The following is a 15480-nucleotide window of genomic DNA, read 5'->3' on the forward strand; positions in this document are numbered from 1 at the left end:
GACTTGAGATCGAGATATCATCAACTAAAGGTCCGATGAGAGGATGTGCCTAAGACTGTTTTTCGCACTCGTTATGGCCATTATGAATTCTTCGTGATGCCATTTGGGCTGACCAACGCCCCGGCCGTCTTCATGGACTTGATGAACCGAGTTTTCCATGAGTACCTTGACAAGTTTGTGTTTGTCTTGATCGACGACGTTTTAGTACACTCGGAGAAAGAGGAGGTACATGGATGGCACCTGCAAACTGTGTTGGGATTTAAATAATTTCCTTGTGCACACCATCAAGATTTTCGCCCCTTCCCTCATTATATCCTACTCGGAGATTTAATTTATTTTGTTCCCTTGTTTATGGAATATTCATTGACTTATTTCCTAAATTGTGAATCTATTGCTCTCCAAGTAAATACCAAATAAATTCCTTATTGAATTTATTAACCTAATTTTCAAAATTTTGCCTTCTTTTTAATTGTGAGATTATATTTATTGGCCTCAATTTTATTCCTCCAAAATTAATTAATTAATTTAATTTATGGGATTAAACCTAGGACTATATAATCACCTAATAATTCTCCCTCATAATTTTCGTGCCTCACATCTCCTCCCTCTCTTCATCCTCTCCAAAATTTCTTCCATCATTGTTCTTTCATCCATTGAAGTTTGATTTTCAAGAGTTCCCGACGAATCGCATCAATCTCTGCTTCTACCGTTTGGTTTTCGATTCAAGAAGGTATAACTAAATATTTTCCTCATCTTCTCCATTGAAACCTTGTTCTTGATTCCTTCATGCATATAGTGAGTGTAGGAATCTTAGATCGCAAAACTAATCGGTGGGAATTTGTGTTTGTATGAGAAAAACTGTGAATATGCGATTGTGAATGAATATGTGTAAAGTTTGAATAATTCATGGGTGAATGATGTGTGGTTATATGAGAACACGATTGTTAGAACCATTTGAAGCATGTTTGTGTGTGGGAAGCATGAAAAATTGTGTTTGGTTGAATGAAAAATTGTGGGAAAGCAATACCCCGGACAGCTGACCAACATTTCCTAGGTCCAGGAGTTGAGGTGGAGATAGATGAAATCAGTAGATAAACTGGCGAAACTTCCAAGGGAAACGTTAGCAACAGTGTGAGGCAAGTGAAACCCTTCCCCCACAGAGGTGAACCTAGGAAGAAGAAGGAAGATCCAGCGTACTTCATGGAAATCTTTGGGAAGCTGGAAATTAACCTACCGTTTCTTCAAGCTCTTAAGCTGCCCATCTTCAGTAAGTTTATCAAGGAATTCATCGCTGGGAAGACCAAACCCAGCGGGAAGATTGTGATTGGAGAAACTGTGTCAGCCGTGATCCAGAAGAGAAGAATGCCTTCTAAGCGCACGGACCCAGGTATGTTCACTCTCCCCATCTCAATTGGGAACCTTAACGTTGAGCATGCCACGTGTGACTTAAGTGCATCAATAAATGTTTTACCGCTTTCACTTTATAAGAAACTGGAAGGAGTCAGAATGGTTGATATGAAGGTGGTGATTCAATTAGCTGATAGGTCATGCATCAGTCCTGAGGGCGTGTTAGATAATGTAATAGTTAAGGTGCATGATTTCCTGCACCCTGCTGATTTCCATGTTATTAAGATAAGTGAGTATCAGTGTGCTGGGTCTAGCGGAGTGCTTTTAGGAACACCGTTTTTACGCACCGCTAAGACAATCATTGATGTGTTTGATGGAACCATTTGTCTAGATTATCATGTAGAGAAGTTTACTTTTAACATTGATGAGGCTATGAAGAAGCCATTGGATATAGAGAATATGCATGCTGTGGATGTAATTAACCCCCTGGTCTAAGAATTTCTTGAGACAGAGTTGATGCAGGAACAGGTGGAAAATTCAGAGTTAAGTCACTCCATCGACACGGAGGTAGCCAGTTGGTGTGAGGCAGTCAACACACTGGGAATGACTGATGAAGAATTAGCAGAAGCAATTCTGGAGTTTTGCGAAAGTCCTTAATTTGCCTTGTCTAAGGAATTAGCTTGTGTCGCTAATGGGGAACATTTACCAACACCTGAAGGATTAATAACCAGAGAGCTAAAGAAGAATCCATTACCCCAGGAGACAAGTGCAACAAAGAAGGAACTGAAGACATTACCCCCATGCCTCAGATATGCTTATTTGGAAGAGAACGAAATGTTCCCAGTGATTGTCAACAGTAACCTAACCAGAGAACAGGAAGAAGAGTTGCTGGAAGTACTCAGGAGGAATAAGACCGCCATAGGATGGACTCTGTCAGACTTGGTGGGGATCAGTCTTGATCTCTGCATGCACCATATCCGCCTGGAGGATGGAGCCAAACCTCACAAAGACCCATAGAGGAAGCTGAATTCGAATATGAGAGAAGAGGTTCTTAAAGAAGTACTCAAGCTGCTATCGCTGGGTATCATATATTCTATTCCAGACAGCAAGTGGGTAAGCCCAGTCCATATGGTACCTAAGAAGTCAGGCATCCAAGTGGTTACAAATGAGAAGAATGAGTTGGTGCCCACAAGATAAGTAACCGGGTGGCGGATTTGTATAGATTACCGAAAATTGAATGAGGCTACGCGGAAGGACCATTTTCCTTTACCATTCATAGATCAGATGCTGGAAAGATTGGCAGGCAAGAAGTTTTTCTATTTTCTGGACGGATACAGTGGATACTTCCAAATTTACGTTGATCAGGAAGATCAGGAGAAAACAACCTTCACATGCCCGTTTGGGACGTACGCATATATGAGGATGCCCTTTGGATTGAGCAATGCGCCAGACACTTTTCAGAGGTGCATGATGAGTATTTTCTCAGACCTGTTGGAAGAGTGTATCGAGATTTTTATGGATGAATTCATGGTCTATGGGAACTCTTTCGAAGCTTGCTAGGCCAATTTGGATCTAGTGTTACAGAGATGCAAAGAGAAGAATCTGGTACTAAATTTTGAAAAGTGCCACTACATGGTACAAGAGGGAATTGTTCTGGGGCATGTGGTCTCGGAAAAAGGAATTCAGGTGGATAAGGCGAAGGTAGACGTGATCTCAAAGCTTCCATACCCTACGAATCAGAAAGAGATAAGAGGATTTTTGGGTCATGCTGGATTCTACCGGAGGTTCATTAAGGATTTTGCAAAAATCGCACAACCACTTACCCGCCTCATGTAGAGTGACGTATATTTCAACTTTGACGAGGCATGTCAAGGAGCCTTCCAACTTCTGAAATAAAGACTTGTATCAGCCCTTATCATTAGAGCTCCAGATTGGAATTACCCTTTCGAGGTAATGTGTGACGCCAGCGACTTCACGATCCGAGCAGTCTTAGGTCAAAGAATTGAAGGGAAGAGCTACGTGATTTTCTATGCATCCAAGACCTTGAACCAGGCCCAAACAATTACGACACTACGGAGAAAGAGATGCTAGCTGTCGTGTATTCCTTTGAGAAATTCTGGCCATACTTGCTGGGGTCGAAGGTAATTGTGTTTATTGATCATGCAGCGTTAAAGTATCTATTGGCGAAGAAAGAGTCTAAGCCACTGTTGATCCGATGGGTGTTGTTACTTCAAGAGTTCGATTGGGAAGTTAAGGACAAGAAAGGCACTGAGAATAAGGTAGCTGATCATATCAGCAGAATTTTCTAAGGGGATACTGAAGAGGCTATACCAGATGCATTCCCAGAGGAACATCTGTACTTCACAGGAGAAACCTTAAGCCTCATTTGTTGGGATAAGGTAATGGCTGCGACTGGAGCTGGAGTTTCTGACAAAGGGAAGTACCCGCTGAATGTGGAACCATGGTTCGCTGACCTAGCAAACTACTTAGTCATGGGGGAACTGCCCAGCACTCCAGAAGTTTCCCAGGCCCAGAGGATGAAAATCAGAAGTGAGGCCAAATATTATTTCTGGGACGATCCGTATCTATTGAGAATGGGGTCCGACCAAGTAATCAGAAGATGCATTCCGGAATGGGAGCAGCGAGACGTACTAGACCACTGCCATGCATTGGCATGCGGTGGGCATTTCGGTCCAAGGAAGACTGCTCGGAAAGTTTTAGACAGTGGATTTTATTGACCGACACTGAATAAGGATGCTTACGACTACTACCAGAATTGTAACCTGTGCCAGCAGACCGGGGGAATTTCTACCCAAGATGAGATGCCCCAGATCCCAGTGATCGTCTGCGAGGTTTTTGATGTTTGGGGGATGGACTTCATGGGTCCATTCCCATCCTCCTATGGTAACTCATACATTTTGGTGGCAGTAGCTTATGTATCGAAATGGATAGAGGCCAAGGCAACTGCCACCTGTGAGGAGAAAGAGGTCACGAGGTTCCTCAAGGCAAACATTTTCAGTAGATACGGGGTGCCAAGGGCGGTCTTCTCTGACCAGGGGACGCATTTCTATAATCGGACGATGGAGGTGCTCATGAAGAAATATGGGGCACATCACAGACTTTCCACTCCGTATCATCCGCAAAGCAACGGTCAAGAAGAAATCTCTAATAGAGAGATCAAAGGAATTTTGGAAAAGACCGTCAACCCGTCGAGAAAGGATTGGAGCAGAAGGCTAGATGATGCACTCTGGGCCTATCGTACTGCGTTTAAAACCCCCATTGGTATATCGCCGTATAGACTGGTGTTTGGCAAGATGTGCAACCTTCCTGTTGGTATAGAGCACAAGGCCTATTGGGCAGTCCGAGAAATGAATATGAAGTCGGAGGTCTGTGGAGAGGAAAGGAAACTACAACTGCAGGAGCTGGAGGAGTTGAGACTCGAATCTTATGATGCCGCAATGTGGTACAAAGAAAAAACCAAGTTGTGGCACGATAAAATCTCCGGACGAAGGAACTGCAGGTTGGGCAGAAAGTACTCCTTTTCCAGTCGAGGTTGAAGCTAATGCCAGGAAAATTGAAGTCGAAGTGGACAGGACCTTACACCATCGTGAGCATTAGAGTCAGCGGAGCTGTGGAGATTCAGGGATGTACTCCTAACTCTGTTCCTTTTCTGGTCAATGGTCATCGAGTCAAGAGGTATAGGGATAGTTCAGAGTTGTGTGTGGTGGAAGAAGTTCCACTGCGCCTGCTCCCCACTATCGCCTAGGTGATTGAAAGGTTTAAGTATTCTTTAGGAATTCTTCGGTCTAAGAGTTTAAAACATTTTGCAAGGCAAAAACCAATTCCCGAGAATACTTTACCAGTTTTGTACATATTGTGAATATTTCTTTTAACGTTCTCTTAAAAAACCCAAACAAAGTAGAAAAATCTTTTAAACCAAAAAAATATTTTCGAACCACCGAATAACCCATGGAAGGTCAGTTGAACTTTAAAATGTTTTTCAATCTTATTTACTTGACCTGGGAAATTCGGTGTTTCATTCTTTAGTTTAATGTGTTTTTAAGTTGTGCAGTTGAAGGACGTGTAGGAACGCGGCAGTTGAAGATAGGGGAGAGCAGAAAGAAAAGGCGGGAGGTTGAGAATTTGAATTTTAAAATTCAAAAAAGGAGAGGAAACCGAACGGTTGCTGAAGTCACTGTGCAGCTTTCCGTTTTCCCTCAATATTTCCTTCATCTTTCTTTACCCAAAATAAATTCCCCTCATTTTGTTAACTCTCCCCCATAATCCCAAAAGTCTCTCTCTCATATGCTACGTATTTCCTTGCAGAAAACGCAAGAAACCCTCGTCGCACTACACCAAATCGCGATGAAGAATCAAGATGTTTCACCCGAACCTCGCCAGAAACGTACCAGATTACAGAGGAGATAACCGGGGAACCATCAGGAGCGGCGGTCAGAAGGAATTGGGCTGAATCAGGAGCCTCCGCAACTCAAGATTCTGGCCAGGCCACTCCTTCAATCAACCCTACTGCGGCTGCGAGGGCCGATAATCTCAGTTCGGAGGAGATTATGAGGGAGTTTCTTAGCAGATTCGGCCAAGTCGTGAACGCAAGGGAACTTTTTACACGAATGGCCACGACTTGCCAAGAAGAGGAGGAAACCGAAACCCTAACCCCCCTAACAATTCCTCCGAGACCCCAAACTTTAATTGAGACTTCTACAGCCCGAGCGCTGAACTCGCCTCAAAATATCCCGAATGTGTTGGGGATAGAAGATGTGGGGGTCAGGATAGAAGGTACAACTGGTAGGGAGTTAGCGGGAAGGAGCGATGAAGAGCCATAGGAGGTAGGTGTGTCGGGGAGGAATAGAATGGAAGAAGAAGAAGAGGTGGAAGCCGATGAACTACAAGTCATGTTAGAAAAAATGTTAGGTAACCCCAAAGATGCAGAATTATTAACTGATCACGGTGGAGTTGATACTGAGAGGGAGAAAGTAGAGACAATGCCTACGAGATGAGAGACAGGATAGAAGGCGGCAGAGACAACACAAGCGAATGGAAGAAATAGTTGCAGAGGCAGGGGAGGAGCCTAGTGCCAAAAAAGAAGATTGTCCCGAGGACAGAGAGGCTCTAACGGGGGAAGATTTGGATGACCACTACGTTTTGAAGAGAAAATGAAAAGGAAAGCTGGTGGCTGAACCCACTCCCAAGAAACCCCGCCAAACACCTGCAAGTTTGGACGTACCAGCAGTCGATCCAGAAGCGCTCATGGTCCCTTTGGACCAAATATCTAAGTCAGCGGTGTCGTGGACAGAGGATGAAGAAGAAGTTGAGACGGATAACCCCCGAGTAGAGGATGGGGCATTTGAGAGATTAGAAATCCTGGTGACAAAAAGATTACAGTATAATATGGCCAAATTCGAGGACCCTAAGCAGTGTGCAGTGTACAAAGGTCTAGCGAAAAGATGGCTAAATCGGAAGGAAGCTGTGTATCGAGGATCTAAGGGACCTCGGTGTGGATGTCAGGTTCACTCAATACCTTGCGCAAATAGGATTTCAGTGGCTTCTGGGCGGTTTTACAGAAGATTTTCCGGTGTCTCTAGCTCGGGAGTTCTTCACAACCTTTACATTCAAACCAACTGAAGATCTTGACGCAAATTCTATCTCCTTCCGATTGTTAACCTAAGAATTCATATTGAGTATCATGGAGTTTTCCCTACGGTTGGCCCTCTTCACGACAGACGAGGATGAAAAGGGTGAATGGAATGAGAGAGCTATCGGCCCACCAAACAAGATGAAGGGATTAAGCGTTGAGGAGGCCTGGAAGATAGTGGCCCAGGGGAGAGGGGGTAAGTTCAAGATAAGCACCTCAAAGGGTTCACACATCACTGATCCCTCCCTACGATTAGCCCAAGTCTACATCGGATACAATCTCTTGGGACAGGTCGGAGACACTCTCACCACGCCGGAGCTCTATTTCATGTGGTGTATGGTCCAAGGAGTCAAAGTGCACCTGGGATATTGGATAGCCCACGCTTGCCATGCGGTCCGAACCCATCCTGATCGCCATTTGCTCACATGTCACCTGCTGGGAGCATTCTTGAAGAGGAACATCGAGATGAGAGTCGCCGACACGATCATCAATTTGCCTATGTGCGACACGTCAAAGAGCTTCAATCTCCCTTACTTCTTCAACAAGGGACTCACCTTGCTTAAAGATGGTGAAGTAAAATTCTACGGAGATGGAGGCCAGGAAGTGGTGGCTGTGCAGCAAGGGCGAGCGGAAGAGACATCCACGTCGAAGGAGAGCGAAGACGACTGGAAGAAAAGGATAGAAACAATGCTGATCAAGCTGGGCGAGACTGCTGACTTGCACAGACGGATTATTGAGGAGCAGACGACGAAGATGACCAAGGGCCATTGAGGTGATGCTAAAAATGATAGATGTGGTCGAACGCCGAATGCCCTCAGCGCAGTCGCCCGTTGCTACCCCTGATCGGCACTTGTCTGTTCAACCAGCCGGACCACCCCAGCAGAGTAAAAGGAAGGATACTGCAACACCACCACCACCAAGAGGAGCACCCCAGAAACCTGGTCCCCGAAGGGGCCAGGGATAGATTTGATCAATCCCCAGAGTAACCAAGTAATTTTTAGTTTTGTTTTTAGTTTTGTTTTTAGTTTTTTTTTTTGTTTTTCAGCTTTAGTTTTTTAGTATGCATGCTAGGTTGTTGTTTCTGTGCCTTCTCCCACTTAAGCCATGGCTTGGCCTAAGTGTGAGAAGTTTGTCTGCCTAGTATGTTGTGTTTCTTGTGTTTTTCTTGCGTATCTTCTTACACTTAGCCCATTGCTTGGCCTAAGTGTGAGAAGATTGCTTTGTTTTTGTTCGTTGTGTTTTTGGCTTCTTACACTTAGCCCAATTCTTGGTCTAAGTGTGAGAAGTATGTGTCTTGTTGTTTTTTTTTTCTGTCTTTCTGTTTTGTCGCCACTAACTGTCCTGATGAAGTGTGAGGGGGGAGAGCAGTTAGTGTGCAGTCAGTGTCAAGCATGTAATTAATCTGTTAGGTCTAAGAGTCAGTAGAAAGTTTTTAGGATCTATGTTTGCATAACTGGTATAATAAATAGCAAAAGCCCCTTAGGGAGAGTAATTGAAGAGAGGATACATGCTAATTTGTGAATCCCATTTCCTTAATAAATCTAAGTCAGTTGAAAGAAGTAAGAACGATAGAAAATGCCTGAATTTAAGCTTACTGTGAAGCCCTCTTAAAAGTGAGTTATAAGTCTAAAGTAGAACACTTGCCATTGATGCTAGAGGAGAAATGACATAGATAGTACGGACTAAAGGCAATAGGGTAACCATTCTGAGCTTTATTCTTTCAAACCTGCTGAACCTGCCTCATTGGAAAGGCACCCCTTAGTGAACTCTTTGGGCCTGTTCTAAATTGAATCCATTTGTTGGAACCTTAGCCTTCATGCCATGTGAACAAAGGGGCAGGGATGGAGTAGCTCGATGGTAGGGATAAAAGACAAATTTAGTGGCAAAGGAAAAAATGAAGAAACAATTAGAAACAATAAACGGGCAAGGAAAGTTGTAACTTGACCCGAGAAAAAATGGTTAGAATATGGGCAGAAAAAAAAGAGATATACGTTATCAAGCCCAGGAAAAAAAATGTGTGGCCCAGTTAAGTGAGGAAAATAAGGCTAAGAAGCCAAGGAACATCTCCATAAGGTTGGGAAAGATAAAATCATACACGGGAGTTTGTTACTAAGCTTTGTCCCTAAGTTCACATGTCCGCGTCATGTTTCACCTATACTGTTTAACTTAGATCCTTAGGATTCTCACCTATAAACATTGTAAATCCCTAGCCCCATTACAACCCAGTGAAAGACCTTAAGGAACTATTCTATGGCATCAATGGTATGGCAGATTGAAGAGCGAATGATCATTACGTCCCTGGTGAGGAATGAGTGATCGTGTGAACCTAACAGGGGAAAAATTTTAGGCTATCTTGACAAACTGACAGCTTGGCTAAGACAGAAGAAGGGAGGGGGAAGAATCTGAGGCTGTAAATACTTCTATTGACCTTAAACTTGTGGGGATGGCTGCTAGAAAAAATACCAGTTTATGCACTTCTGTGTTTTTCTTTTCTTTGTCTTGTGTTTTCTGTGTGTTCTTAGTCTAGGAGTTTGTTTTTGGGTTGGTTAACATGGGAGGATGCATTGAAACTTGCCTTATTTCTTTTTCTTGTCTTTCATACTTGAGGACAAGTATGATTTAAGTGTGAGCAATTTGATAAGGCTCATTTCATGCATCTATTTTACATGTGAATTCTGTGATTTCTATGGTGCTAACATGCATTTATAAGTCCAGGTGCGTGAAAAATCTGCCAGACGCAGGAATGAAAGACGATTACCAGGGCAGAGAGAATAGAGAAGAAAAGTGGAGAAAAAGAGCAAAATCCGCAAGGGCACAATCATCAATTCAGGAATACCATTGCCCTAGGGATTTGAGCCACGCCTATAAATACCAGGAAGCTTACGTAATGAGGAGACACTTAGTTAGAGAATTTTCCTTAGTATTTTTGGGCTCACTTTTCACTCACGCACTTGGTTCCATGGAGATTTGGGGTAGTTAGTGGTGGTTTGTTTTTGTTCAGTTGAAGGTGTAACACCACTCCGAGAAGGAGTGAAGAAACAATTTACTTTCTGCACGCACTCTTATCTCATCGATTTCCTTGTCGGAAATTCGGCAATTGTTTTGTGACTCATTTCGGTTTATGTTTAATCTAGTTTAAATTTCTGTTTTCGGTTGATCTTAATATTTACTGCTCTGATTTCGACTTTGGATGCTTTTCGCAATTGTTTTGTTGATCGGAGTTGAGATCGGTGTTGATCGGAGTCGATCTTTTGAATTGAGGTTGAATTGGAGTAGGAATGATGTTGAGCACTGTGGATCTAGTTTGTTTGGTGTTGATTCTGGTAGATCTATCTTAGATTTCTGTTAATCGTTCGAATCTGGAATACGTGTGTTCGGATCTGCATGGAAATTCATGTTACAGCTTGTTTACTTAGTCCATTAGTTTAGATCTGATAGCTTTCAGTTTAGTTGAAGTGTTAGTCGTTCGATATGAGGTATGCTCTGTTTTTCATGTTTGCTCTATTCAATTCGTGTTTGTTTGTTGGAGAAGATGAAGTCGATCGGTAGTTGTAATCGTACTGCTTTAGTTTGTTGATCGCAGCTTTCTGTCAGTAGCTAATTCGAGTAATCTGTTTCGCTGTTTACTTTTGCTTGCCTTGTGTTTGGTTAATTTTGGAAACTGCTTTACTTGACCTAGGAATTTTGCGAATACTCTCAAGTTACCGTTGGATACAAATCATGCATGCATTTATGTTTTACGTACTTTCAGTTCTCCAGATCTGGTAGTTAGAATAGACTAGATTTAAATTCCCAGGCCTAGTAGTTAAAACTCGACCCTCGTGTTGCGTGGCAGCAGCCAAACCCCTCCAAAAGATCTCTCTATACATTCCGACCCTTCCGTCCTCGTGGATTCGATCCCGACTTCCCTATACTAACCAATAGTGTAGAGGGTTGAGGTTTTGAGGCGAGGTTATTACAACAACGATGACATTCTGAAAGTTCATGATCCCCTAGACCCTATGCTTTAGCGAATCCTCTGGACCTAAGAATTAGGCACAAACACAGCGTAACGAACCTAACTAACACACACCTCGCTTCATGATTGTGTATAGATCGTTTTCCATGATAACACGACAGATATAAGAACCATCTTTCTTAATAACGTAATTGTCATTAAAATAAATCGAATATCCATCAAAAACCAATTTAGAAACTGAAATTAAATTTCTTCTAAACGAAGGTATCAACAAAACATTCATCAAAATAAAAAATCTATCACTACTAAAACGTAAATAAACGTCTCCCACTGCAACGACCGCCACTTTTGTAGCGTCTCCCAGCTGGACTTCGATCTCACAATGATGTAGCCGTCTTGTCACCTGCATTAAGTCAGGATCAAAACAAATATGATCAGTTGCTCCTGTGTCAATAACCCAAGTGCAAGTAGATGTCGAGGCCAAACATGACTCGACTACTAGAGCTTGGTGCATACCTGTAGCCTTGCCCCGTTTAGGACAGTCTGGCTTCCAATGCCCCTTTTCCCCACACTTGAAACATTTCCCCATGGGCTTCTTGTTTGCCCTCTTCTTCTTCTTTCCCTTAGCCATCTTGGCCGCTCCTGAGTTCGGTGTCGTTCTTTTTCCTGTGCTAGGCTTGGAGCCAGAGGAACGAGGCGCCAAAGTCATCATGGCCGCCTTAGCCTGAACCATAAGGTCCTCTGCCGACTGAAGTTCAGTCAACAACTCTGACAATGTGTAATTCCTTTTGTTCATCTCGAAATTGAGCTTGAACTGCTGGAAGACTTTGAAGGATAATAGTTACTTGGGACTCGGGATCGATCGTCCCTCCCAAGACCTCAATCTGGTTGAGGTGGCCCATCATCTCCAGGACATGGTCCCTCACAGACGAGCCTTCTTTCATTGTCTTCGACATGATACTCCGAAAGGCTTGAGACTTAGCCGTTCGATTCTGAGTACCAAAAAGATTCTTGAGATTCTGCATGATCTCGGCGGCTGTTTCCATGGCTGAATGCTGATGCTTGAGTACTGATGACATAGATGCCAACATATAGCACTTAGTCATCTCATTCGCCTTATACCACCGTCTGTGTGCATCTCTGACTCCTGCCGCAGCGTTTGCAGAAAGAGGATTAAATAACATCTTTACGATTTGATTTGCACTGCAAAACAGAGTATTTACTATTTGTCATAAACTTATGTAAGATGTTTGATTAGATTAACCATAAAACTTAAGAAAAATTGTGTTAAGTGGGTTAAGTAAAGGAAGAATAAAGTATGAAATGAAAAAGGTAGAGAAATGAAGAGAGGGGGAAAAGTAGGTGAGAAAAAATGTGTTGACTTTTACTAAAAAGAGAAATGACTCCACTACTATGGAACGTACCAAAATAGCAAAATGACTCCACTACTATGAAATGGAGGGAGTATTATTTTACTGTAGTGGCTGATAATAATACGGTTGGACATGAATTAATTAAGGGCTCAATTTAATAAGTAGAAGCCAAACAGACTGGCATAAGTCCAACTTCCATGGATCTCTAATCTGACACATTATAACTCTATATAAAATATATTAGAAAGAAGACCTCATAATTCTTTAGTCACAATTTAAAAAATTCTCCTCTCGAGAATTTCAAATTATTTGGCTCTCTTATGAGTTGATGTCTTGATTCTAGTTGAGTACTTTTCGTTTTAATAAGTTTTGCACACACAAAGATCATAACCTGAGTTCGGGAAATAAATTAGAAGATTTGTGGTTAAGTACCAAGAACTACACGTGAAGAGTAACAAGCAATCACCCATTCTTTGGAGAATCTATTTTGTAATTCTAAACTGTATGAATTTATTGATTAGGGTTTAATTCGTTGTTTGTGAACTATGTGCATTCTAGATGCATAAATCAATTAACCTCATAGTCGTTCAAATAGGGTGTTCGTCTGATTTATATGTTTATCCAACTCTTCTGTTGTGCATAGCATCGTTCATACATGCTGACCATTCCTAGTCACGGGGAATGCATTAATGAATTTGTCAAAAGGGGAGCTTACACTTCAAATGGCACTAAAAAGGCCATTCAATAGATTTACAATGCCATGAGGAGTCCCGAATATGATTATTGGAAGATAGAAAAGAAATGCAAAGTTGTGCATGTGTTTGGCCATGGTTTAGGAAAAAGAGAATAAAAGATTCGTTTGGAGCTCTACAACTAAAACGATGATGAGAAGCCCCGAATGATGAAGAGGAAATTAAGCTAGAATATGAAATGGATGAGAAGCTTAAGGATGGTTCGCGCAAGGTGAATGCATAAACGAGTTGGTGGAAGAGAAGATTGGCCAAGTTATACTTGGTCGAGACAATGACGAGAGGTGTCAAATCCATTATCCGAGTAAGGCGAAGTCGACATGAAGCAAAAAACGTCATACTAATGACAATAAACAAAGCGTTGTAGCGGAGACAACCCCTAACCTTTTTGTTGTTTAGTTTTTGTTCCATGTTTTTCATATCATAGTTCTTTTTGTGTTAAATGCCTAATTGGTGCTTTGAGTTGGGTAAGGCTTCTTCTTGCTTTTGAAGGTTGCGGCAACCAGGAATTAGAATTTAGAAAGGTAGCTCAACCCACTGCACCGTAGAAGGTCGTAGCCCATATTTACATCTTTCTCAAACTTATTAGAATCTGCACTAAATAGCTCAACCTTCCCTTTTGGTATTGTTTGTTGATGTTACCTGCTAAGTATGTGGTTGATTTTATTTGATTGGAATTTGTGGAGTCTTTCTCTGTTTTTATGTTAACAAAATTACACATATCATATTATATAATTATTAATTTATTGGAATTACGAATTATTTACAATAATTTAATAAAATAGATTAATTAAATAAATGAGATTTATTGATACGAGTACTTTTCAATTTCGATAAATTTATTCCACATATTTGAGTATTTTGATAGGATCAACTAATAGCAGAAATAATTAAATAAGTTAATTAGTTATTAAGATATTTTGATTATTTTGAATATGCATGGTCAAGATAATTATAGTTATAAAGTATGAGTAGTGATAAAATGCAAATTCTATCTATTGCATAAATTCTAAATTCTTTAACATAGGGTTAACATCGTGTCAACACGATGTTAACATAGTGTAAACTTTTAAGATTTTGATGTCAATATAACGTCAATACATTGCCAACACAACGTCAACCATTAACATTGTGTTGACATTTTTTGTTGCTTTTATTTTGTCATTTGTTGACATTTTCTAAGCAGTCCAGATCATAGTTTGATTTAGGGCCTGTTTGATACCCTAATTAAATCTTATTTCTAATATAATCTGGATGGGATAAAAAAGAATATCACATTTGGCTTTCTTTTTTCCCTCCTTCACGGCAGCTCGTTCCATAACACTGTCACGTAAAACGTCAATAGTTTGCCTATATATTAAACCATAATTCACTTATAAATTATTTAACTTCTCAAACATATAAGGCAGGCAGACCTATACAAAATTACAAAATTTACTATGATAAGTGTTTAAATGCCAATCATCATATTCATGAATCACGCGCAATAGATTGTTGGGTGTATGAATACAAAAACAAACAAGATAAACCAAATTATTGAATAAGTAATGCTCTAATATTTGCCAAAGAAATAGAATAGTGTACAACCGTGGGAGGAAGATACTGAGTTTCACCTCAATTGTAAGAAACTCTTAAACAAATCCTAGAGAAGAAGTGTACCTAATTCACACATGTAGGGTTATAAGCCACAAACAGGACTTTTCAAAAACCTATGAGAAAAAAATTGTTCCAAATCAAACAAATTCATCGGTTATATTGAATTGAAGGAAACAAATAAAAATAATATAATCAGAAGAAGACAACAAATTGAATAGCTCACAAAGAATTTCATTATTATAAAAAAAGAGAAAAAGATTTGGTGATTAAAATTTTGGCTATGGACTTTGGATTTGCTTGTTCATTTTGATGTAGATTTATTTGGAGGAAGAGTTGATACAGATTTACTTGGAGGAAGAATTGACGCAAAATTTCTTGGAGTATATGGTTTAAGGTTGACGCAAGGGTACGAAAGAGAATTTTTCTTTTTCTGGGTAAACAAATTGAAGGAGATATGCTATCCGACCAAATTTGTGAGATACATATTGTGGAATTATGGACCACCTTTTGGGCTTGGAATTAATTCGGCTGGGCCGTTTTAATTGATGGCCCGTTCTAAGTGTAATGAGTCAAACTCTTCTTGGCCCATTACTTATGGAGCGATTACCCGATGGCTGCCACGTGTCATCTTCACCCGGATTATGGCGCTGAGCCGTTGGATTGTGAGGTGTGTTTTCTCTGAGTCTTTAATCGACTCTCAACTCTTCACTCACTCATTCGATTCACTATTCTCTCTCTCTTTTCTCGAGCTTTCGCTCTGCCTTCTCTCTAAGAAACTCTCTCTCTCTCTGAAACTCTGGCCGATTT

The 15480-nt window shown here is 41.1% G+C and overlaps 1 protein-coding gene across 1 annotated transcript; it reads left to right on the forward strand.

Moving 5' to 3' along the window:
- The first annotated feature begins 2382 nt into the window (after window positions 1-2382).
- Window positions 2383-3183, forward strand: LOC121784222 (uncharacterized mitochondrial protein AtMg00860-like). The gene is made up of 2 exons (XM_042182384.1): window positions 2383-2460; window positions 2908-3183. The coding sequence occupies exons 1-2, from the start codon at window positions 2383-2385 to the stop codon at window positions 3181-3183; spliced, it is 354 nt and encodes a 117-aa protein (XP_042038318.1).
- Window positions 3184-15480: the final 12297 nt, after the last annotated feature.

Source organism: Salvia splendens, chromosome 21, assembly GCF_004379255.2.
Source record: "Salvia splendens isolate huo1 chromosome 21, SspV2, whole genome shotgun sequence".
In the NCBI taxonomy this organism is placed as follows: domain Eukaryota; kingdom Viridiplantae; phylum Streptophyta; class Magnoliopsida; order Lamiales; family Lamiaceae; genus Salvia; species Salvia splendens.

What these genes read in the sequence shown, in the direction of transcription:
- LOC121784222 (XM_042182384.1), top strand. Translation starts at nt 2,383, where the DNA reads ATGAGAGAAGAGGTTCTTAAAGAAGTACTCAAGCTGCTATCGCTGGGT. An exon ending in CTATTCCAGACAGCAAGTGG is followed by an intron (nt 2,461 to 2,907) that starts GTAAGCCCAGTC and finishes GAAGCTTGCTAG; the next exon opens with GCCAATTTGGATCTAGTGTT.